The sequence below is a fragment of the Epinephelus moara genome, chromosome 24 (assembly GCF_006386435.1).
Source record: "Epinephelus moara isolate mb chromosome 24, YSFRI_EMoa_1.0, whole genome shotgun sequence".
Taxonomy (NCBI): Eukaryota; Metazoa; Chordata; class Actinopteri; order Perciformes; family Serranidae; genus Epinephelus; species Epinephelus moara.
The window spans coordinates 35,532,105-35,557,351 of NC_065529.1; the positions used below are offsets into that span (position 1 = coordinate 35,532,105).

General features: G+C 42.4%; 1 protein-coding gene across 3 annotated transcripts; it reads left to right on the forward strand.

Annotated features, from left to right (window-relative positions):
- Positions 1-530: 530 nt before the first annotated feature.
- On the forward strand, positions 531-23,763 carry znfx1 (zinc finger, NFX1-type containing 1). 3 transcript variants are annotated; one of them, XM_050037215.1, is made up of 20 exons: positions 531-667; positions 3,254-3,344; positions 3,453-3,623; positions 3,744-4,324; positions 5,526-5,760; positions 5,852-6,201; positions 6,310-6,489; positions 6,857-6,963; positions 8,777-9,015; positions 9,108-9,239; positions 9,461-9,609; positions 9,887-10,030; positions 10,137-10,248; positions 11,554-11,795; positions 14,895-15,034; positions 15,621-15,753; positions 17,093-17,260; positions 19,670-19,780; positions 20,384-20,479; positions 20,714-23,763. In XM_050037215.1, exons 2-20 carry the CDS (start codon positions 3,299-3,301, stop codon positions 23,162-23,164), a joined length of 5,787 nt encoding a protein of 1,928 aa, XP_049893172.1. In that variant the 5' UTR covers positions 531-667; positions 3,254-3,298; the 3' UTR covers positions 23,165-23,763. The 3 variants fall into 3 exon arrangements, with proteins under 3 accessions (XP_049893172.1, XP_049893169.1, XP_049893171.1); XM_050037212.1 differs by having other exon boundaries at positions 3,453-4,324; XM_050037214.1 differs by having other exon boundaries at positions 3,453-4,324; positions 11,557-11,795.
- The last annotated feature ends 1,484 nt before the right edge of the window (positions 23,764-25,247 follow it).

Below are 25,247 nucleotides of genomic sequence, written 5' to 3' on the forward strand. Positions count from 1 at the left end.
CTCCTATTGATTAACTGACTGATGTATGTCCTTGCTGACAGCAGGCATTTTGCCTCGTCATCATAGGTAAAGCGCAGGTGTTTCCACTGACACCAATGGCTATGTTGCGTTCAAGTGTCCCAGTGAAAGTGAAAATGCGCCAGCATACCTAGCGCCAGGAGCCTGAAATCAAAGCAGCTAAGTGGAATAAGTGGACTACCTCGTGCATTAATAACAATATTAATACCCACAGTCCAGTAACATCCAGTGTAATGTCAGGAGCCATTTTGCTGAAAAGGAAACTACAAGTACATTTTGCTGATAATACCTCCATACAGGAATTAAATGGGGTGAAGGTGAGTTAACTCCACACATGCACTGCAGGCACAGATACTAAACTTGTCATAGCATGTTGTGTGCACAGGTGATAAACAGTTGTCTGTGAGTCATAAATAATTACATGTTGGACCCTGACTTCTGGGTGTGATGAGCTTGTTCTGATGAAACGAAAACGAAACAGACACTGAGCATTTAAATAGCTGCTTCCTGGACTGAGCAGTGAGAGCAGCGGCTACAGCTGAGGCAGAGAAACACAGAGAGCCGAGCTGATGTCATGATAACAAACAGGCCTGATCCAGTTTGCTTTATGTAGGTGGATACATTAAATGGCGAGTGGATTTCAGTCTGGGTGAGTCACATCTCTCTGTTACTGTTTATGTTGCGTTTAGGGAGCGGTAGGACGGTAGAGACAGCTGGCTGAATTATTAGGAAATATATTTTTTTTTAAATATATAAGATTTTAAAAAAAATTAAAAAAGCACTCTGAATATAACGATCTGGGTCCACAATAAATAAAAAAAAATCAAAAGTATCGAGTATTTAATGTGATACACTTAGATTAATTAAATAAATAAATGATGAATTCAAATGCGCTGTGCATGAACTACCTTGTCGGGTAAGCACCATACATGTAAGGTTTTCAGTTGTTTCATCAGATCCGTGACAAGCAGTTTGTGGTTTGAAGCTCTCATCCGATTTCTGGTGAAAAGAAACCAACACTCCAGCTAACATCTGTCCTGCACCCAGCAGGGGGCGCACTCCTACTGCTGGTGAAGGCACTGCAGCTGTAAACAATGGCCACTCTCAAACAGCATTAGAATAAAATATGTATTTGAATTAAAAATGCCACATATATTACAGTTAAATTCTAATGTCACACGAAATAACATTGTGATAAGAATGGAGACAGACAAGCAGGAAGAATGGATGCTTTGTTTCCTCTGAGGTTATAAACATTGGAATCCCCCCTTCTTATCTGACTGACTCTTCCCGTGACCTTGCAAATCATGTAATAGTGGGAAACATGAACAGAGCAAAGTGCATGATATTGAAAGACCTAGAAGCATTTTGGGGCTGCCTGAGTCACCTGTATTTATTTTGATTTTCTAACTCATTGTAGCAGTCAGCATCAAGTGCCATACATGATTTTATTCAGGGGGACCTAAAGTTTCAGTCTAATTTATTTAAAGTGACAATTTTACATCTGCGTCGTCTGATAATGGATTCATTTAACATAAATGAAATAAAAAATGCCATTTTTTTCCACTGTGAACACAAACAAAACCTCATTGCCTCAACCTCAATTTTATTTAATTTTATTTTTTGTCGTTGGATGTTTTCCCTTTGCAAGCTACTGCCATAAATTATAAGATTATCCTAAGCATTTTTTAAGTGAAAAACAGGTGTATTTCTGTATTTTATTTTTTTGACTGTGTAGATGTGTAAAAGAAAAGTACAGAGAGTAAATAGAAAGGCTCTCATATATAACTGTACAGATGACACTGAAGCAAAAGTGTTTTTTTTTTTTTGTTTTAATCAGAGAAAAATATTATCAATTGAACATGAACATCAAATACAAACCGTGCAACAAACAGTGAAATTGTCTCCACTGTCTATACACATAGAGAGAAATGTGCAACAAAATACATCCAGGGCAAATGATCTTCACACACTATAAACAAAATGAGAAAGAAATATATTATTGTGGGGAGATAGATAAACAGTGCAGTGATCCTCAGGAGGTATACACCAAATGCGAGGAAAATATACTGAGTGCAAGTAAACAAAATCCCCATCTGCTCCTCTCTTCCTCTCCTCCCTGTCAGGAGGTTGGTTTGGAGAAATCAGGTGTGGTGTGTCCCTCCATTTTGGGGGCAGATATTGTACTTTTTACTCCACTACATACAGCTGTAGTTACAGATAAATTTACAGATTCAGATTATTAATTCAAAATACAAATCAACTGATAAATCACTGTATAAAATGTAAGCTACCCTGCAGTATAAAAAGTAGCTTGCGTGTAGTGCACAGTGTTGGCCACCAGGGGTCAGTGTCCGCTCTCTAAACAGGCTGCAGGTGACCCAGAGGAGAGCAAAACGTTTTACATCTAACTCCGTGAATTAACGGATTATTTCACATAAAACTAAAGTTAGTAAATGTTGCAACAGTGGACCAACTAACAAAACTACAAAAATGACTAATTACGGCGGTTTTGGTGAGTTATGTTTCTGTCGAGTTTGAATGAAGTGTGTTGGAGGGGCGCACACGAATACCGTCATTACGGTAAATATAAGCCTACCTTACAGATTTAGATTAAAACAAAACGTAAGTCAATTAATAAATCATGATGATGTTAAAGGGTCAGTTACCCAACAGTATGTGAAGTAGTGAAGTGAAATTAGTTCCACCTGTACTAGATGCAACATTGTTGATGATTACACATTAATGCGTCACCTTTTACAATCTAGTAATGTATATTTTTCTGTAAAAATTTTGCACATTAAGTCACTTTATTTGTTTGTACTAAAAGTATATTTTGATGCTGATACTTATGTACTCAAGTTCAAGCTGTGGTGTCATATAGCTACCCAGCTAACATTTGTATGTGGGTAGTAAATTAGCTGAAAATTGGCCCTTTATGGAATTGTCCAAGGGTGCCATAATGGCCCCATGCCAAATGCCCACGTGGGCGATGTTACCCATGTTGGCCCAAGTTAAGATGCTCGTTTTGGGCCCATACCCACTTGGTACCCAGGTAGCTGTACCACAACCCATGTGGGCCCAGTTAGGTGCCTTGCTTAAGTATGATTTTAAGTGCAGGACTTGCAACAGTATTTTTTGTAGTACCTTTTCACTGTGGCATGAATACTTACAAACTCTTGTGTGATCCTCTTGTGTGTGCTTTTCATTTTCACTCTAATTTCTTGCCACTCAGAAATCATTACCAACCTGAATTTCATTGACTGTCGCATGCAAGACCATGGACAGACTGACTTTAAGAAATGGAAGAAGAGGACCTGACAGTGGTAAATATAAAATATAGGAGGCAAACAAGTTACACTCCTGTGTACAAATTTATTAAACTGTTATTTTCAAGGTCTTAAGTATATGAATGGGGGTTTTTTTCCTCCCAGGTGCTAATACTGGCCAAAATGAAAATGCTGGTGGAGGCGAAGGGAGCAGAAGAAGAAGACATCGGGGGGGAAGTCAAGCTGAAAAGGAGGAGACAGATGGAGGAGGAGGAGGTGTGGGGATGCGTGGGAGAGGCAAAGGAGGAGCAGACCCAAGAAGAGGGGGTGGTAGAGGTGCAGGAAGAGCAGGCAGGGAGGAGACAGATTGGGTAGGAGGAGGTGAAGGAGTGCATGGGGGTGGCAGAGGAAGAGGTGGAGCTGCAGGTTCAGGGAGAGGGAGAGGGGGTGAAAGAGATGCAGGAAGACAGAGAGGAGGAGCCAGACAGGAAGGAGGATGGAGGGAGAGAGGCGGAAGGCAAGGTGCAGCTGAACGAGAGGGAGCTAGAGGGGGGATGGCAGCAATGGGTGTAAGGAGAGGAGGACATAGTGTGGACAGAAATGGAGGGAGAGGGGGTGAGAGAAGAGATGGTGTGGGAGAAAGAAAAGACAGCCATGGAGGGAGATCACATTCTACAGGTGGATCAAAGGCACCAAAGGGTAATGGCCTGGGCTATAAAACACTGGAAGAACTCTCTGGGAAAGACCCTTCTGTAGTGGCCATCACCCTGTCAGCTAAACCCGCCCTACAAGAGGTCCTAAGTGAGACAACAATGAGGCAGGATCTTGTCGAACTCTTCTGTCTGGTGCTGAGTAAAGCCTTCCAGTCACGATCAGATAGAGGCACCCTGCAGCACCTGGCTGGCATCATCAAAGATTCAGGGTTCTTCCGCACCATCCTGCCCCACTATCTGGCCGGCATGGGGACAGAGTTCAACCCCGTCCGCAGGGCAAAATACCCACAACACCTCGAAAACATCCTGGCCATTCTGTCAGAGGTAAAAAAAAAAACAGGAAGGATTGAATGGAGGAACTAATCAGTTGAAATACACTATGAGTGTGAGTTTGCATGGGAGTTCAGTAAATGCAGCTCTTCTTCTGGGTCTACTATTTTAGTAAACCTAGAAGAGCTGCATTTGATGGACACAAATGAAGTCCAACCAACAATGTTGAAACTTTTACAGCAAATGTGTTCCTGTAGAATTTCATTGCATCATATAGCAAGAAGCTGACAAATGAAATATTTTTTAAAAACCCTCAACATATTAAACATACAAGGACTATCGACTGGGGTCCATACACTACTTCAAAACATTATTAGTTCAGTCAGGACCACTTTTGTCAAAGTAAACTTTATTTCCATTTGCAGTATTATATTTGGCGGTATGGCTCTGTTCTGGGGCCTCTCTACCTTTCCTAGGTCTTACCAGAAAGCCTCTTCCATGCACCTACATGGAACCCCTAAGGCAGAGAGAGCACACCTTTCTGCCCTTCCATGTGCAAACAAGGAAAGCCTGAAGCAGAGAAAGCACAACTCTTTGCCTGTCCATGCGCTTACGTGGAAAGCCTTAAGGCGTACAGAGCACACCTGTCTGCCCTTTCATGTGCTTGCATGAAATCCTGAGGCAGTGAGAGCAAATCTCCCTGCCTTTCCATGTGCCTATATGGAAAGCCTAAGGCAGGGAGAGCAGCAGCAAAGACCCCCCAGGAACAGAACAGAGCAGCATCAATGACAAACAGAAATGACATTGATAAGTTAGACACAGCATGAAAAGGAGGAGCTGTTTCTAAAACAAATAAAATAATTAGTCAGGATGTCTTTGGCTCTGATTGGCTAGCACTCGTCGCATTGATGCATTGAGTTCTGCAGCAGTTAGAATTACAGCAAAGGGGTCATGGTTAGTGTAAGTTCTAGCTGATCTTGAATATTCTCTGAGATTAAGGTTGTTCTTTGCACTATGTACATGCAATTTAGCAAAGGAACATACACCTTGGTGAAAATAGCCACATTGCTGTTTACACCCTGGGTGTCAATGGCATTGTTGGCTACGGACACCTGGGTGCTAATAGCACCTGCATAATTATTTTAGCCTGATTGTGTTTCTTTCTGTTAACAATTCTTAAATTAGTAGTTGTACTCATTATGGTTGAATAAATACTGAACTAACTAGCTAACTATTCTCTATATATGCCCATTAGGTCCTCGGCATTTTCCCTGCTAGCTCACTCCAGGCTGCAAGTTTGCTACTGACGCTGCTCCAGGCCTCCATCAACCGCCTGAGAGCATTAGGAGTGGACATCCAGCCTCAAACGGAGGAGAGCATGGAGAGTGTTCAGAACCTGGTCAAACACCTGGAAGAGAGGTCCTGGGAGGGTACTCTGCGCTCGGACAAGGACACCTATTCCCTCCTAAACCATGGGCGTGATAACCCAGGTAAAGAGATAATTTTACTGAAATGCTTTTTTTAAAATGTTTTCATACCCTGGCCTCAAGCCAACTGAAACTCTCATTATTTCTAACCCAGGTGAAGAGCAACAAGATTTCAGGACCATCCCCATCTACCCGACTCCTGAGGAGTTCCATCAGGAACACAGGCCCTTCCTCAGACCCAACCTCACCTCTCAGAGCTACACAAACACCCACCTCTACCTTGACACGCACTTCCGGCTGCTGAGAGAGGACTTTGTGCGGCCACTCCGTGAGGGGATCCAGCAGTTCCTTTGGAACCAAATGGACAGGGGAAGGGGTGGTAATCCGCTGAAGACGAAGCGCTTTGATGACATCAGAGTATATTTTGATACCAAACTGGTGGTACCCAAGTGCACGCATACCGGCCTCGCCTATGTAGTCCAGTTTGACAGTCAGCCACTGAAGGTTAGTCTCCGGATGGATTTAGATGTTTAAGAGATACATTGGTGCTTTGCTAATTTAATGGCAAATGGAAAGACCTACACTAACAGCCTTCATCCATCTATCTTACAGTTTGTGCGCTGGCAGAACTCCAAGAGGCTGATCTATGGTTCCCTCGTCTGCCTGTCGTGTGATAATTTTGAGAGCTTCTTGTTTGCCACGGTGTCAGATCGGGATCCCAACGAACTGGCGAAGGGACGGGTCCAGATTGCCTTTACTGAAGAAAGCAGATTCAAGTTGGCCAGGATTGAGGTGAGCAGTAAATTGTGTTGATAAGGGCAAATGCATGAAGCTGCAGATACGTGATGTGACGGTCTAATTTCAGCCACTTAATCTATAACTGAAACTGTACATTGAGTTGCCTGTTTATTAGGTACATTACCCTGAAACACTGAGTAGGGTTTTTATTATATAGTCCACCCTCACTGATTAATTCGGACAAAATCTTCAAACTACCTCTCAGTATAACTGAATAGCACCACAAACTGCAGCCTCCGAAATGACCATAAAGGTGAATTAACACCTCATCAAGCCTGTTTTATTAACAGCAGGATGACGCAGGGCGGGGGATTTAATGGTTTCATATAAAACAACCACACAAACTTATTTTATCTCACAGAAAGATCAGTCATTCCTGATGGTCGAGACCACCGCCTACTTTGAGGCCTATCGGTATGTTCTAGAGGGCCTACAGGAGCAGAAGGAGGACAACCTGCCCTTTCAGAGGTAGGAGTGTGTGTGTCTGTGTGTGTTTGTGTGCCGTGGAGGAGTTTTTCACATTTTATCGTCAAGGTCACAGCTTTTATATAATCCCACAGCACTTTCAAAACGAGTTCACTTGTAGATTTTTCAAAGGGCAGCGGGGGGAGGAATGGTACAAAGCAAGTTCAGCAATCATGCTTTTAATTGCCATGAGTTAATTATATCGCCATGGTATTCCCAAAAAGCTATCACGCATGGATGAGTTCAAAAGTTCGGTTATTGTCTGCACTCCCGGTGCCCTTCACAGATATCACAAAGTAATGTATTATATGAGACACTTTGTCGGCCATCTGTCTCCCAGACCGTTCTCCTGTGACTACCTTAAACAACTTTAAACTGTTTTTCCTTCAGAGGTGCACTGTGGGAGTTATCGGTCACATAGAATATTTTTAATATATTGAAAACAGCTCTCCCCTATATAATTTTTCTCAGTGTTTTTCCTTGTTAGATACTGATTTGGGTTAGTATTGTGGAGCAAACAGTGCAGACTTGTGGGTTTTTCCTCTGACCACCATCTCCAGCTTTTCTTGGTAAACCCTGGAACACCCACTAGTTTAGCTGGGGGCATCTGGAGATCAATTCTTCAAATATCCCACTGTTTTTCCTTGTTTATAATCGCTAAACGCATGCTGCTTTTGAGCTTGCATTCAGAGATGTTATGTCCTTTAAAACATTCTTTCTTTTACCAATGGAAAGTGGAATTGATAGGCAACAAAATGCATGCTGAATGTGTACTTGGTGTGGTATAACCAGTCACTTATAATGGCTAATATTAGCTAACATTAGCTTTAGATAGATATTGTTGAGCAACTGACATTATTGAGTCAGTCCAACGGCCTTATGACACTTATTTACTTTTAAAGTAAGGATGTTTTAATACAAATATACTTTACTAATATTTTGTTTGACATGGTTGGTAGTTAAAAACCCAACTCTGAAAAGGAGCCAGGAGCAGATTTACTCTTTCTGCCTCATTGACAAATTCTGGATCTGGCCTCCGCCTCACGCACCACTGCCGCTTGCAGTAGGATTTGCTTTCAGCTTTTTCCAGCGCTGCTTATGCTGGGTTGACCAGTGAAAGAGCAGTGCGCATCAATATGGGTAGCATTAGAGGAAACATCAGAGAGGTTCAGCCATACATGTTTAAGCATCAGTCAGACCCAGACTTAAATGAGGAGTCTAACTAAAGCAAGATTTCTACTTGTGCGTCAGTTCTATGCAGACCCTACGCCTGTGGCCTATGCTGTTGTGAGCATTTATACTTGTGCGGTGGTGTGTCTGTGTCACTCTGCAGTTACACCCCCAAAACACTAGTTGGCGGTGGAGGTTTCTGTGCAGTGCTGTAAAGTTTAGTTGATTCAAAACACACATTAAACATGGCTTAATAGTGTCATTCGTCTTTTGCTGGACACATTTTCCCCACAAATACAATATAATTAATTTTGGGAAGCTGTCTGTTTCATTTCACTCAATGCCTTATGGAGAAGGGGTGGTTTCTGTTTCTGTTTCCTCCCACTCCTTTTTGAATGTGTAAATCAAAATAACTGCACACTGACAATTACTTTTCATTATGCTTTTCATTATTTGTACATATTCTTTCTTTTTGTGTTTCTGCTCATTTGTATGTTCTTTTTTTACATGTTCGAAATAAATATCAATATCAAAATCAATTCTGACCAACATATTTAAAAGGATTTATTAACTGGAAGTCTCTACATGCTCCTTTCACACATATAGTAGATGCTAAAAGATGAGATCCTATCCATAATTCTTCCAGGTACATCGTGGAGTGCAGCACAGATGTGCGACCCCCAGCTTATCTGCGAGGAGGAGATATGTACAGCCTGTCATCCGTCGCTACGCCCGACCACAAGCACAGCATACAGCCCTTTCACTGCCTGGACGCAGAGGCCTGGCCGAGTATGGAGGAGCTGGGCCTGGATGACTCTCAGATGAGAGCCTTCCAGCTGGCCCTCACAAAGGAGCTGACCATCATACAGGGACCTCCTGGCACTGGTGAGGGGATGACTCCATCGATTTGTGAATGAAAAAAGAAAAAGTGTAAAATGTATTTCATACATTTGTAAAATGACAAAATCCTCTTTTAGGGAAAACCTACGTTGGCCTTAAGATTGCTCAGGCTCTGTTGACCAATCAGAAACTTTGGACAGAGAGATTGGTCACAGCTCCGATGCTGGTGGTGTGTTACACTAACCATGCCCTGGATCAGTTCCTTGAGGGTAAGCAGTGATGACAGTAATATCACATCTATTTTATATGTTGTTTGTATCTATCTCTGATTCAAACAGTGATTCTTGGGTTTATTTGTATATGCTGAAACTTTCGCTTCGGGACCCCAGACATCTACTTCAAGTTTTATTTCATTATTTATTCTGCAAACTGCGACCTTGACTGGGCGATGTAAGGCAAACAAGCTTTCCGTTTTGCCTCTGCATCTAAGGTATTCACAAGTTTCAGAAAGAGGGAATAGTGAGAGTCGGAGGCCGCAGCAGCAGCGAGATCCTGAAGCATTTCAATCTGAGGGAGCTGACCCGCTCGCATGACTTCAGACGCACGCTGCCGTCTCACCTGCGTTTTGCATATAGTGAGGTGAGCTCCTCATACTGCCTGTGCTGCACTGCGACTCTTTTGACTGAGCTCGATGTTTCAAGTTGCTCCACAGTTTTTCTCTCATGCATAGCAACATTTTGAGAATATTTGACTGTGTATATCTTTAAATAATTCCTATAATTTGGCTTATTATATTCTAAAGAGAGTCACATGATACTGATGATTTGTTTTGCACTTTACTCAGCTCTATAAGTTGCAGTATATCACACAAAGTCTGCGTGATTTCGCCACTTATTCACGATGACCTGCTTAACAGATATACGAAAACCTGCGTCAAGAGGAGGAAAAGATCCAGAAACAGAGCATAAGGCTGGAGTGTGCCCTGAAAGGAGTCCTGCGTGAAAGCTTCTTGCAGAGTTTCATTTCATCCGAACACTGGGAGAGTCTGCACCTGCCTCCTGTGAGTGACTACACCATAAATATTTCATGTGTGTGTAAACTGAGGGAGACAGAATAGAGGACACAAACTCATCTGTTCCTGTTCATGAAATGATTTGCAAACACAGGAGGGTTTTGAGTTCTGGTACCAGAAGAAGTCCAGTCTGATGATGGAGTGGCTGGGTTTGGGTTCCACTGTCTTCCTGCAGAGGGAGACAGAGAATGCAAATGGAAATGAAGGTAAGGCTTTTAATGGAGGCGGTGCTCTGCTGAAACAGTGTGAGAGTTTATGATAATTGGCTTTTTTTTTTCCTGTGTGTGCAAACAGCACCTTAAAAACTATAACTGTGTTACTGTGACTGGATCATTTGAACAGCACAAGATTCCTTCTACAGAGGCAGTGGAGGATCTTCCTATAGGCGATATAGGCAGCCACCTTACCATGCCAAAACACCCCCCAGTAGTAAAGTTAATTAATCGACCGAGTAGTGCAGTAGCATCCACAAAAGTTACAAACTCTTTTCCCCAGGAACAGCCCTGAAGTGCAGCGGACTGTTTTTTTCTGCGGAGGTCTGGATAAAGATAATAAAACTAAGGGTTAAGTAATGTGACTGACGCCAGCGCCACACCGAGGCATGTAGACGAGGGAAGCACTTCCACATGACATCACTTACTAATCCTGCAGTTTATTCTGCTTGCTTCTTTTCTCTTGGCTTTTCTTAGCAAGACCCGCCCTACTCTGCCTCTGATTGGCTCCATTGCTTTTCTGGAAGTGTCTCCCACATGTCTCGCCCATAGACTGTATATATTTAGTGGATTTTCAGTGGACACTGGAGACATAGACACAACAAGGGCTGAGAAATGAGCTAGAGACAGAGAATACCGTTACGAAGGAGGAGAAGAGACAGAGACAGTGACATACTGATGTCATGTGTTATTTGCAGGACATATTCATGTTCTAATTGCCCCCAAAAAAGAATCATTTTAATGAAGTTATGTTATTTTCGTAGTTGATATTACTGTCTTTTATTTATTATGGTTTTATTGACTGAAAAATATATTTTGGACTTCTGTTACATGAACAACTGACATAGCCTGATAGCCTACTGAAAGAGGTCAAGACAGGAAAAAAAAGAAGAATGTTTTTTTTGCCTTCCCTTTTTGTTTGGCTGATATTGTTTCTTATCACTAAGATAACACTGGTTTGACAAAGTGAAAAATTAGTAGGTACTTTTGCCATTTTCTGGTAGCTTATCTTGCTACATGTCTCTGGGGGTAGCTTCAGTGTGCTGAAATGTCATTTTGATGTGGAGTAACTGGTAGCTTAGCTCAGCTACATACTACAGCTCAGTACAAAACAAAATGCGCAAATTTGCACATACCGTATTTCATTTATTTGTTTGTTTGTTTGTTAGTAATAAATACAATACTAGGGTGCCGAATGCGGCCCAGTTTTAGGTTGTCAATTGAGACTAAAATTCTGCACATTTATTGTGCTGGTGAATGAAATCATTCTCATGCTGATTCCTCATGTGTTGGGTATAGCAGCAGAGGAAGCGATGGCGATGGAGATGGAAGACGAGGACGACCTCATTGAAATCGCAATGGAAGCAGATCTGATCCAGGCGGAGCGGATCATTGAAGACAACATCGGTCCCAGAGGTGATAGACATGACAAGAAGAAAGAAGACATGCAGGAGGCTGTCAGACAAGTGGAGGAACTGATGCTGGCTATGAACCTGGATCAAGTTGAAATACAGGCTGAGCAGAGCGAGGAAGGATGGGAGGTAAAATTAACGGGGGGGATTTTTTTCATGTGGAGATTGTAATGAGTTTAACATTTCACGAGTTTAACATTTTCGCAATCCCTGTTCAATCAGACAAATTGATTGAGAACGCTATTATTAAGAGCGGACCACTTTGAGAGGAGTGGAAATATGCACATCATTTCAGTAAATCTAAGAGCTGTCCAACAGAACCATCTGGTAGCAGGTGCTGCACTGCTCTGTAAAAGGTACCCTGCGGTTTTAAATTCACTGTTTATTACTAAATGTGTGTCTTTGGTGTCTAAAAGTCAGGTTGAATGTCTTTCTCCCCACTGATCCAAATATTTACTTGTGCTGGTCACAAGCAGGTGTAAAGTCAAAATCACAGCCATTGCTCTATATCAGCAACCTGACACACAACACAAGAGGCACAAACTTTAAATATCAACCCACATTAGCTCTCCTGCTCTAGTCTCCTTATTATTTGGCTAACTTACAAACATGAACACACGTCTTATCCTTCACCTCAGCTTGCCCTGCTAATGTCAGATATCAAGCTAGATGGGTAGCTCATTAGCTGGTCAGCTGCAGCACATTAAGCAGCAGCACATAAACTTACCTGAAAATGTCACTTTGGTTCATTTAGATGCTGGTGTTGTCCTCTACTCTTTAACCCTGACATACTGTTCATATTTAACACCGTCACTACATGGTGCAGGTCAGTTTTGACCTGGCCCAAGGATCATCTTAAGTGTCTATACCAATTTTTGAACCACAGATCTACATTATTTAATGGGTGTTTCAGAGAGCAGGGAGAGTGTTTTTTTTTCTGTTCTTTGTATGCGCCTATGCTGTTTTACTCTTTCACTGTTTAAAGATTCCTCCATGACACGTCAATTACCAACAAGTGCCTGTGGGGAACCTGGGCAAATGTGATGGGAACACAGGCAGTTCTTAAGTTACAGCCAAGTTTGTTTACTTTTTCTGTCCTTTCACTTAACATGTGGAGTGGGGCTGCCCCAGACTAACAGTTTTCCTAGTTGACCAACAGTCATCATTTAGGGCCATTAGTCGACTAGTCGCCCGCATGTTTATGATATTAATTTAATTATTAAATAATATATTTTGGGCGGGGCAACACAATGATTTGAGTTGAAGGTGTGAGAAAGAATAGTATCAGTAACATTGTTAACACTGTGCTACATTACAGAGAAATACCAAACCGTACTAATGAACCTTCATTAATATAGGCCTATATTTTATCTACAAGTGCACGTCACACACTGAGCGAGCCGCCTGTTAATGACGCTGTCTGCAAAGCAGTAATGAATAGGGATGTCCCGATCCAGCTATTTCACTTCTGATCCAATACTGACATTGCAGCCTTGAGTTTTGGCCCATACCGATACCGATCCAAGCGCGTATTATACATATTCACTTATTTTGTTGTCAGTCATGTTAGAAAAGGTTTGATCAAGCGATATTACTCAAACAAGAACAACTACTTAATCGGGTTAGTTAGAATGATCCACAACAGTTGGTATGAGAAACTGACCCATTTATTGTTAACAGGGTTAAATAAACAAACTTTAAACTTGAACATGAACATTAAATAAAAAATATAGCTGGTTTGCTTTGGCTGCTTTGGCCCCTTAAATAGAAAATAGATTAACACCACAAGACATTGTTGACATTTAACAAACAATGCAGCCTTTCCTTTTCAGTTATTTTAGTAGTGTCAATGCAAGCCTGGTGCTGCTGTTTCCTGGGACCAACAGAGGGGACAAAAAACCACACACAATATTGTACAACTGTTTAAACAAGCAATAGTCCATCCATGGCTCCAATTTCACTAATTGTGACCAAAACAATGCCATCAGTGCTCTTTACTTAAACAGTAAGAGTGTAAACCAAATAAAAATATCACTCTCAAAAAACCAGAGCAGAAAACAAACAGTCAGTTAACTAAATTGAGCGCTACTCTTCCTACCCTTCCTTCTGTGTGTGTCTGCCGTCTGCATGCTGGCCTGGTGGATTGATAGTAAGTGCTGGAGCAGATCACTGGAATGGACTGCTTGAATCGCAGGTGCTGGGCTGGCCAGAAAACCTGGATTGGAGTCCGTGAAAAACTGGATCGAGTTCTTGGATCGGCATTTTTCCATGCAGTCCGATACGATGCCGATGCACGTTTTTTGCTAATATCAGCAGCCGATACGACATCCCTAGTAATGATTGTGCTAAGTGGCTAATGGGCATGTAGCTACTTCCATGTTTCAGATGATACGTCATGTTTGTAGTCGACCAATGAAGATGAGTTTACATATCACCTTGGGTTCATCCTTCACCTTCTCAAAATGATCCCACACTTTGGATTTCCTGCCTGACATGTTATAAACTAATCTGTGTAATAACCGCAGGTACCAGCCCTGGAAATTAACCTGACTCCTGTCTGACTGCTGAGTGTGGCCACTTCCTGTGCCTGTCCTTTCACATTAAAATCCCACATGGTCCAGTTATATAGGTTTGGATTACTTTTGACAAGGCACAGCTCCTAATACAGAGTTTTACATTTGTTTTATTTATTTATTTATTTATTTTTTCTGCGACTAAGTGACCAATGAAATCTTGGCGACTAATGACCTTTCTGGTCGACTAACATTTGGTCAACTATTAGGGGGCAACCCTACATAAAACCAACCCCAACAGCCTGTGTGCAGTCGGTATCATGTCTGGTTTGTCATACAAAAATATCTAAAACTGAAAAAAACAACATGTTCCAGATTTCGGGTCATGTGCTACGATGAATACTGTCTTCTATCCATCAAATTTCTTTTACCTGATACTCCATAATGGCATTACCACAAATGATTACCTACATTTATACAAGCCAGTGGGAGAATGTTTTCACTGTACCCTGCGCTGCAAGGCAATAGCTAGACTTGCTGGACATTCACATGAACGTGCACCACTAAGACTGGGCGTAGTTCATTCTAAAGACAGCAAAGACTTAGCAGTGAGGACAAGGCTTAATAATGACCAGTTGGTGCATGCTCTTCATTTGAAACAGTTAATGAACTGAGGGTCTGAAGTTCAAAGTTGACCCTGCTCTGATCTCTACAGATGCAGCGGGACCAGAAGAAAAAGATGAAGAACAGAATCAAGAAAGAGCTGGGGAAGAGCACGGCCATGACTAAAGAAGAGGAAGTCGCAGTCTTGGATATCTGGACCCTTAGCCTGCCCAACAGATGGAGACTCTATCGGTAAATCTGCATCTGTGTTTCTCTTTTCTTTCCTTTGTTCACTAACAATGTGCTTTTTCTCATTTCTTACCTTCCTTCACCTCTCCTAGTACCTTTCTTACATTTCCATCCTCCTTCGCCTCCTTCTTCATTTTTCTTTCTCTCTCTTGCTTCCTCTTATCCCCCGAGCAACCCCAGTCTGGTAGAAGTAGTCTATTCCCAGTGTGTATAATTAAGTCAACTAATCACCAGGAAAATGTCTCCCAGAGGATCTTCTCACCTCGGAGAGCCGAGACGTAACTTCTAATAGTGTGAAAACAGGACTGTAAGGACTCATGTTTACATAGTCGTAATTATCATTTAAACTAACAAACAGGGCAATTTCCTGCCAAGACAGATATTACATGTCTTGCCGTAATTGTTAAACTACACTTAGAGTACTATCGCAGCATCACAGCACAGTAATTACCACAGCGTCATATTTTTTTGACCTCGGCTCTGAGTATACTTCCAGATGCAGAGCAAATAATGAGTGTCTTCAGGCTTCCAGATAATTGAGTCAGTCGTCACAGTGTTTTACTATTATTAAATTCCTTTGTGTGTGCAGGTTGTGGGTGGCACGCTACAGGGCAGAACTTTGCACCAAAGTCCTGGAGTCTGAGCAGGCCTATCAGAACGCAGTGGACAGATTGGCTGATGTGAAACGTCATGAGGACCTTTGCCTTCTCAGGAAAGCCACGGTACTGTATAACTGCAGTGATGAATAGTATAAATGTTACTTTTCAGTTGGGAATCGGAGCATGGACTCTGCTGTTTTCCACCTGTGAGTTTCTCTTCCACCACAAGTTGGTTAACATCTGATCCCTTATTCATTTGGTATGCTCAGCCACAGGAAGTCATGAAGTAGTGACTCTGATCGTCAAATTGACAGGGGAATCATTTAAAATGCCTGTATGTTTCTAAATGTCCAGTGTGCAGGATTTAGGGGGATATATTGGATATAATGGAATAAAATATAATAAGTAAGAATCATTGTGTTACCTTAGAATGAGCCGTTTATGTCTACATAGAGAGCGGGTCCTCATCTATGGAGATCGCCATGTTGTGCCGCCATCTTTCTACAGTAGCCCAGAACAGACACCAAACACTGCCTCTAGATAGGGACATTCTTTTTTCGCATTTTGCATCGGCCACTATAGTTACACAGATTTTTATTTACGTGTGTTTTTACCCGTTCAACTCAATGGGTCTGTTTGTTTTGGAGATGAATAGACTCTGCGCATAATTTGGCTCCTGGTAAAAACCTCCTGAACATCTGTATTAAGTTATCAGAGAAAAAAGGTGAGCGCACATTAGCAGGTGTTGGGTTAGCAGCCCGCCTCAGACGTCCCAAACAGCGTTGGAGAAACGCCGATTTGTAATACGAAACTGCTTTATTCAGTGTTTCTACCGATTTAAATCACCGGGTATGTTTGTTTTGGATAAAAGGGGACCTCTGCAGATAAATCTTCTCCTGCTAAAACCCTCCTGACACTGAAGGAACTCTAAGTTTCAGCTGGTTGCAATCTACAATCCTCACCACCAGATGTCACTAAATCCCCCTAAACTTTCGACACTGTTCCTTTAATAAAAATATTTATGGTGCCACTGTATGCATTGCTAGAGGAAGTAATATGATACATATTTCCATGTTGACATTTTGTCCCACTCCTAATTAAAATTACATACTAGTAAAGACATGCAGCATTACAACAGTTTGTTGTAATAAAAGTAATAGGTGGCAGTAGCTCAGTCCATAGGGGCATAGCTTGGGAACCATGAGTCAGTGGCTCAAGTCCCCGTCCGGACCAGATATGGAATGTGGACTGGTGGCTGGAGAGGTGCCAGTTCACCTCCTGGGTACTTCCGAGGTGGCCTTGAGTAAGGCACCAAACCGCTTGTCCAAGGCAGCCCCCCGCTTTGACACCTCTCCATTTAATGCATGTCCTGTTAGTGCATGTGTGTGTATTCCAGGCCTGTGTATATAGAAATCATAAAAATGGCAGAGATGTGTAGATAAACACACCCTTTCTTCATCAGGTTATTGGCATGACAACAACAGGGGCAGCCAAGTACCGTAAAGTTCTGCAGAAAGTGCGTCCACCTCTGGTGATTGTGGAAGAAGCTGCAGAGGTTCTCGAGGCCCACACTGTCACCACATTGAGCAAAGCATGCCAACACCTCATCCTCATCGGAGACCACCAGCAAGTAAGAACCCACATAGATGTATAGGCCGATGATTCCTGAACTCTCAGTGTCATCTCATTAAACTCTCCGTGACAATTTGTGCCCTGGTGTATTTTAATAAGCCATCATCCTCTGGCTGAAATTACCTCATTTACATATCTAGGTGAAAATTTAAAGGACAACCTGTCATTTGGGATTTGGTGTATTTGTGTGGCTGTCATTTTGTTTGTGCGAGTTGCCTTGAGGGAAATGGCAAAACAAACCATCCCATGCCTGCCATTACACGAGACAGAGAGGAGAAGAGTGAGGAGTGATATGCTGGACATCAGCAGACTATTACAACAACTTGTCAGGGCCTGCCAAGGACATATGGCCGGGCAGCCTGTCTAGCAATCTGCAGAATGCGATCACAACTACACACAACCACACGCAACTCTACCACACATCTCAATATTCTGTCCTGGTCTCTTCTTGCTGTGTAACTTCTGTCTGCTCTTTTCCTAATATTTGCTCGTTGTACTGTGTTTATGCATGAATTTATGCGCGCATTTGAATATACAAACAAACCTGACTTCCTTGCAGTTGCACTGAAAGTTTAGCAAGTATAAGAATGGAATTTAAAATAGAGTTTGACTTGAAAATTGCATTTATTGTAACCTGGGCTTGGAAATAAATGGTCATTTTTATACATCAGGTGCCTCAGATTAATATAAAAGTAATTTAGCCCAGTGCCTGAGGCTTCCTTCGCTGTTTTATATAAGTGGGTGCAATTCAATGTGCAAAATGAATAAATCAATATTGGAATATCTCTGATTTATCAATTTAAACTACGGTGCAATTAAATTTGTACAGGTGTGGCAAAAAACATGTTTAAAAAGCAAACAAGATGAGGTATTCTGATGGCATACCTAACTATGGCTCAGTGTGTGTTTCATGACTTTAAAACCATTTAATAATATTTTATTTCAGTTCTGTGAACAAGTGTTCAGAGCTTTGTTTAAGTGGAACCCAAACTTGAATCTGTGCATGAAATGGAGGTGGATGGATCACACTTTCCGAGTAAAATAAGCTGTTGTGCTGTTCATTAATCACAGGTTTGGTGTTGAATCGAGCAGAACACAATGCTTCACATTTATACTAGAATTCGTCTTGCCTCCCCCACACCCCTCCCACATACATGCACAATCACACTCTGTCCTCGAGCTAAATTAGGTTTGCACACACATAAACACTTGCACAGACTGTACAGACGGAACCGCAAAAAAAAACAACTTTGCAGTACAGGGAAAGAAAGTTAGAGAGCATTTGCATACATTCTATATTCCCTCTCCGTCACCCTAAAGCAGAAACCCATAGCAGAATATAGTTTATCGCTTCTAGGCTTACTACTGTACGGTGGCTTCCACCTGTGTCTAGGAACTGTGTAATAAGTATTCACTAGCATTTACATAACTGCAAATGGTCTGATCACCTCAGGTAGGTGACTGTGAAAGTCATCTCTCTGTTCTTCCCTCGTACGGTTATGATCTAGGACTCTTTAAATATGCTAATAAACCCGCCAAATGAACTTAATCACCAGTGGATGGAAAAAGCCAAAAGCTGGATAAGGTTTAGAGAGATGACTAAACTTTTATTAAAATGCTATATTAATCTTAAAAGCACATTTCTAGCCCTAAAAATCTCTATTTTTTGTACAAACGGAGAACCTGTGGTCTTCTTGTGGCCTAAGTTTTCCTTAACAATAATCAAGGATGCACCGATATAGATTTTTTTTCAACCAATGCGAAAACTGACAATTTCCCATTTTTTAATTTTAAAGAGAAGTGTATAACCTGTTGTTTGTGTACACCTGCGGGTAAGAAAGGCTGAGATGTAGTGAGAAAATATGGATGCTTTAATATTCCATAGCTCTGACCGAACCAAATCAAACCGACATCACTATCAACACAACAAAAACAAAGAACGGTCCTGACTCTTCATACCTGCCAACATTAGGCTGGGAAAAAGAGGGAGGTTTTCTGGGGTTCCCTTAACGCCCTTGCCCTCATATAACCCTACACTACAGATGAACATAATAAATGCAAGGCTGTGAAAGTAAAATGACTTTTAATATCAGTGTTAAATTTATAGTTAACAGTAAGAGAGAGCGAGATAATGAAGCCCAGTGTTACTGTGCCATTCTCTGGTGTATCAGTAAAGTGTATAAACTACACTGCAGAGTGGAGTCAGAGACAACAACAGAGACAAACACTTACAGCTGACTCATATGAAGGGGTCATCGGCAGGTCCGCCTTACATCTGGTGTTATCAGCTATAGTTTTAATTGGAATAATGCACAATAATAAAAATGTGACATCACTGGCAGATATATATAGATCATGAAAACAGGGGTGTTTAAGGCATATGATGAACATGTGATTTGTCTTATAGCTGCGCCCCAGTGCCACAGTGTTCGAGCTTGCTAAGAACTTCAACCTGGAGATGTCCATGTTTGAGAGGCTGGTGAAGATGGGACTTCCTTATGTCAGACTTGACTACCAGGTTTGTGTTTCTGCATTTCTTAAGCTGTTCATCTTTTTGCAGTATCTCACAAAAAATAAATGTTTAGATGATGTGGTTAAAGGAGCTCTTTACGACATTCAGACCATATCTGTGATTCAGAGATTGTCTGCACATGGCTCTCAATGTGCCAGCAGCTAACAGTGCTAACGGCGTGAGCAGCAACAGTGCTGATAGAGCCAACGGTGCTAACCGGGGGGGGACTGGAGGGTGTGCATTTAGCTTCCGTAACATTATCAGCCAAATGAATGCAGTGCAGAGCGGTGCGATTAGCTAGCTAGCGGGATAACACATGGGGACTCGCATGCACCCGTGGCCGGACCAGCTGTCACAATAAAGAACAGAGAAGCTTGGATTACAACACACACAGAGGGAGCGTGACTTTATTCTCTGCTCAGGACATCGTTACTCCACTATATCATTGCATAGCATATATTTTTTTGCTGCTTTCTTGATGTTCTGAATGTCGAATAGAGCTCCTTTAAAGACAAAGCACATTACACTTTAATTTGTGTGTTTGTAGGTGCATGTTTGCCTCTGTATGTTTATGTGATTGCCTGTGTTTATGTTTGTTTTTTTCTTCAGCATCGTATGAGACCAGAGATTGCCCGTCTTCTGACCCCACACATCTATGCAGAGCTGGAAAACCATCCCTCTGTGTTGGACTACGACAACATCAAGGTGCGCATTTCATTTGCTCTCCTGCTGCATCTCTGTTCTCCCTGTTTTTCTTAGCAGTGAATATCTGTTTACTTGCCTACACGGATGAAAAGTGTCTGTGTAGTCTCTTAGACTTTTAATATGTTTTGAGTCAAAGTCAGGTGATGTACAAGATTCAGAAGAATATGATAAAAAGAATATGATAAACACCAAAGAATAACACAGAATCTGTTTTTATTAAACACTGTTTTACAGGGCCTCAATACCAATTTATTCTTTGTGGAGCACAGCCACCCAGAGGAAGAGATCAGAGATGGGAAAAGCCATCAGAACCGTCATGAAGCAATGTTTGTAGTCGCTCTTTGCCGCTATCTTCTCCTTCAGGACTACAAACCAGAGCAAATTACCATCCTCACGACTTACACCGGCCAGCTGTTTTGTCTACGCAAACTTATGCCTGCCAGCCAGTTCACAGGGGTCAAAGTGCACGTAGTGGACAAGTACCAGGGTGAAGAGAATGACATTGTCTTGTTGTCTCTGGTCCGCAGCAACCTGCAGGGTAAAGTTGGCTTTTTGAACATTTCCAATCGTGTCTGTGTGGCCTTGTCTCGTGCCAAGAAAGGTCTCTACTGCATTGGCAACAGTAAAATGCTGGGCCAGGTCAAACTTTGGAGCAACATCTTCCACACCTTGAGGGAGAAAGACCAGGTTGGGAAAGCTCTGACCCTGTGCTGTCAGAATCATCCAGATCGACAGGTACAGGCATCTTGTGCTGATGATTTCAAAGAAGCCCCGGAGGGGGGCTGCACCAAGCCTTGTGAGTTCCGTTTGAAATGTGGCCATGTGTGCACAAGAGTCTGCCACCCCTACGACCCTGAGCATAAAGAGTACCAGTGTCTCAAGAAGTGCCAGAAGATTTTATGTGATCTGGGACACAGGTGCCCACAGTTGTGTCACAAAAAATGCCCTGAGAAATGTCCAGAGAAGGTTGAGAAGATCATACCCCAGTGTCAGCACACACAGAAGGTTCCCTGCCACCAGGACCCAATGACATTTGAATGCAAGGAGCCTTGCGAGAAGCTGCTTCGCTGTGGACATCAATGTGATTCACTGTGTGGGCAACCATGCACCACTCAGTGCAAGGTGGAGGTCACTTTAGAACTAGAGTGTGGCCACAGCCAGCAAGATGCGTGCTTCTACAAAAATGACATAAAGAAGCCAAAATGTAAGACCCCTTGTGCAGAGCAGCTAAAATGCGGCCATGCTTGTCACGGTACCTGTAGCCAGTGTCACCAGGGACGGTATCATTACCCATGTTGTCAAAAATGTGACCGTCTCCTCATTTGCTCTCACACATGCAAGGAGCCTTGCACTCGTGATTGCCCCCCATGTCGGAGACCATGCGAGAATTGCTGCGTGCACAGTAAGTGTATGAAGCCGTGTGGACAGCCCTGTGATCCGTGCATTGAGCCCTGTGCTTGGCAGTGCCCTCACCAAAGCTGCAGCAAGCTCTGCTACGAGCCATGCGATCGTCCGCCATGCACCCAGCCCTGTGCCAAGACCCTGGATTGCGGCCACCCTTGCATCGGTCTGTGTGGAGACAAATGTCCAAACAAATGTCGCATCTGTAATCACGACGAGGTCACAGAGATTTTCTTCGGCACTGAGGATGAGCCTGACGCTTACTTCATTCAGCTAGAAGACTGTGGACACACCTTTGAGTGCACAGGCATGGACCAGTACATGGGGATGGATGACAACCAGCAGGCAAATGAAGGAGAGGTGGCCATAAAACTGAAGGAATGTCCACAGTGTCGTACTCCAATACGCAAGAATCTACGCTATGGCTCTCAGATCAACTGCAGTCTGGCTGAGATAGAGATGGTAAAGGCGAAGATAAATGGACCTCAGGGAGACATTGAAGAGCACAGGAAGGCCCTTGTAACTCAGTGGAAGGACAACCTTCACCTGTTTGATATGAACTACCAAGATCAATATATGGAAATCAATGCCAGACTGGGAAAATCTCATCTCACAGCAAAGGATCTGTGGATCCAGGAAAACAAGATGGATTTCCTAATAAGAGTGGCAAAGCTGAGGGAGATCCAAATGAAAAAAATGTCATCCACGCAAAGCTACAGATTAGGCAAGTGTGTTGATGAGTTTGTGAGCTGGCTCGGCGACTGGCGCCAAAGATTCACAGACCAGCAGGTCTTTGATTTGCAGAGAGAGCTGCAGAGACTCACTCTCCTGACTGAACTCAACGCCCGTTGCCACATGGCAGACATAAGAGGACAAAGTGTCAAGATTCAATCCGAGGTACAAACAATAAGAAAGGTTTTGGAAAAGTCTGGTCAGTTCACTGAGCAAGATCAACACAGAGTGAAAGAGGCCATGAAGGAACTAGACGACAAGCTTCCAGCCACGGGCTTGGGGATCACCGATGAGGAGAGAAAGATGATCGTCTCGGCCATGAAGATGCCACCTGGACACTGGCACAAATGTCCCAATGGGCATGTCTATGTTATAGCAGACTGCGGAGGGGCTATGGAGAGTCGACGCTGCACTGAATGTGAAGCTACTATTGGCGGGGCACATCACACACTGGCAAGTGGCAACCAAGTTGCCACAGAGATGGATGGGGCACTGCACCCTGCTTGGTCTGAAGCCAACAACCTTCTAAACTTTGATCAACTCCACATCTGAAAGCCATCTTAGAGAAGTCTGTCGTTGCCTTCTCAGTCCCAGCTGTTGGGTGCAAAACCTGAGGACAACAGGTCATGATTTTACTTCAGTGACCACTTAAATACTGGACTAGGAGGGATCTCTTCAAAAATTACTGAACTCCAGGCCATAATCATCTTGCATGATGTTGACTTTTGAAACCCTTCATTGAAAATACAGACTTTACTTATGATAGCATTAGTTTGTGGCACTTTTATTTCAACAAATATCCACTTTCTCTTACGAATTAATGCCACTATGTATTGATTTTTTTGTTCATGAAAGTTTTAACATTTCCTTCGTTAGACATAGTGGATTGTAGTTTTGTTTTAAATATTGCTTTGCTGCAGAAAGCATGTATCAGTGATGTGTAACAAGTCACAGACAGATGATAGTTTTCAATGCTGACTGAATTATCAAATACTAACTCTTTGTTTTTGTTTTTCAAGACTCCCTGTGCAAGTAGCAGTTGTCCTGTACCTTAACAATAGGTGGCAGTAAAACACTGTAAAAGAATACGACTTGGTAGTCACTATGCTTGCAACTTGTTCAAATGGAGTAAAATGTGTTTGAATTCATAAGCCTGTTCTTGTCTTAATTTAAACACACGTCGCAATGTAATAAATATTAGAAGGGAGAGCAGTGCCTTGAAACAGCAGGTTTCTGAAAATACACGTGAGGTTAAACTGTGTTGTTTGTGTGTTTTTTTTATAAGGGGCGAGAGCATTTAGTTTAGTACAAATGATTAACATGCAAACTTGTAATGCTGCTACAAGACAGGCACATGTAGGAAAGCTAATGCACAAACACGGCACAAGGGAATAATCAACATCTATAAATCATTTTTAAAGTTGCTGTTCAGTAGTAACATTATGCATGAAAAAATCCTGCTCACCATTACAAATATAAATTCTCTCCTTCTTTTTCTCACACACACACACACACACACACACACACTGACTTGTACCAGCAGGAGTTAATCATTTGTGTCTCTAACACGACATCATTGGCTTTGAAGTCGAAGGAACAGCCCTGAAAATAGCCACAATTCCTCTTCACTACTGTACAGGACTCACAGTCGCTGAGTTTCATTTTGGCATTTTGTAACAGCTTGCATCACTTTATTACATGATGAATGTGTCCCTGTCACAAAACCAGCTCCAATGCAAACCGTGCTGTCTGCAGGGATGGGGGAGTTGGTGGCTGTAGGGGGGAAACAACAAAAATGTGCTGTCAAGACAAGTGTTAAAATTGAGCAAACTTTAAAGGGGTGCCAGTCTTTCAGTATTTATATGATTCAAACACCGGGCCGAGAGAGAGAGAGAAAGCTGGGCAAAGGAGGCACTGCAGAAAAATGGTAATATCCTACAGGGTGGACGGTCTCATCTATCATGTCAGGTGGCCTTAAAATATGTTATTGTCAGAGTTTCAGCGAGTCTGGCCATGTAATAAAAGCTACCAAGTTGCCCCCCTTCCCAACACACACACACACACACACACACACACACACACACACACACACACACACACACACACACTCACATACTGTATGTGGTTTGATTACTGTCTCTAGCAGAACTGATAAGACTGTGTGGGTGGAAAAAAAGCACCATTGAAACAAGGAGGATCTGACACACTAAGCAGTGATCTGTGAAGACAAATAACTGTGGGGAATGTGAAAAGGTAAGACATTTGCCTTTAAGTGGCATCTGCAAGTTTTAAAACCACAAGATGACAGATCAACTAGATTTGGGTTTGTGATGTTTTTACACCTTGTTCAAGTGTCGTGGAGACAGTGATGAAGTTTGATAGCGCTGACACTGCCAGGCAGACAGGTTCGGCATGAAGAACCAATCAATCAACACTTCTTGACAGCAGGGTATAACACTATGAGCTATATTTACTCTTTAACGTAAATTTGATTTACCGGTAGATGTTAGATCTTTATGATAAGTTAGTCACACCAGTTATGCTGTATGCCTGTGAAGGAGGGCTGTTTGGAAAAACCTTAATACTGGAATAGCCAGATACTGGTCTGGATCAGGAGCAAAACGCGGTTAAACCT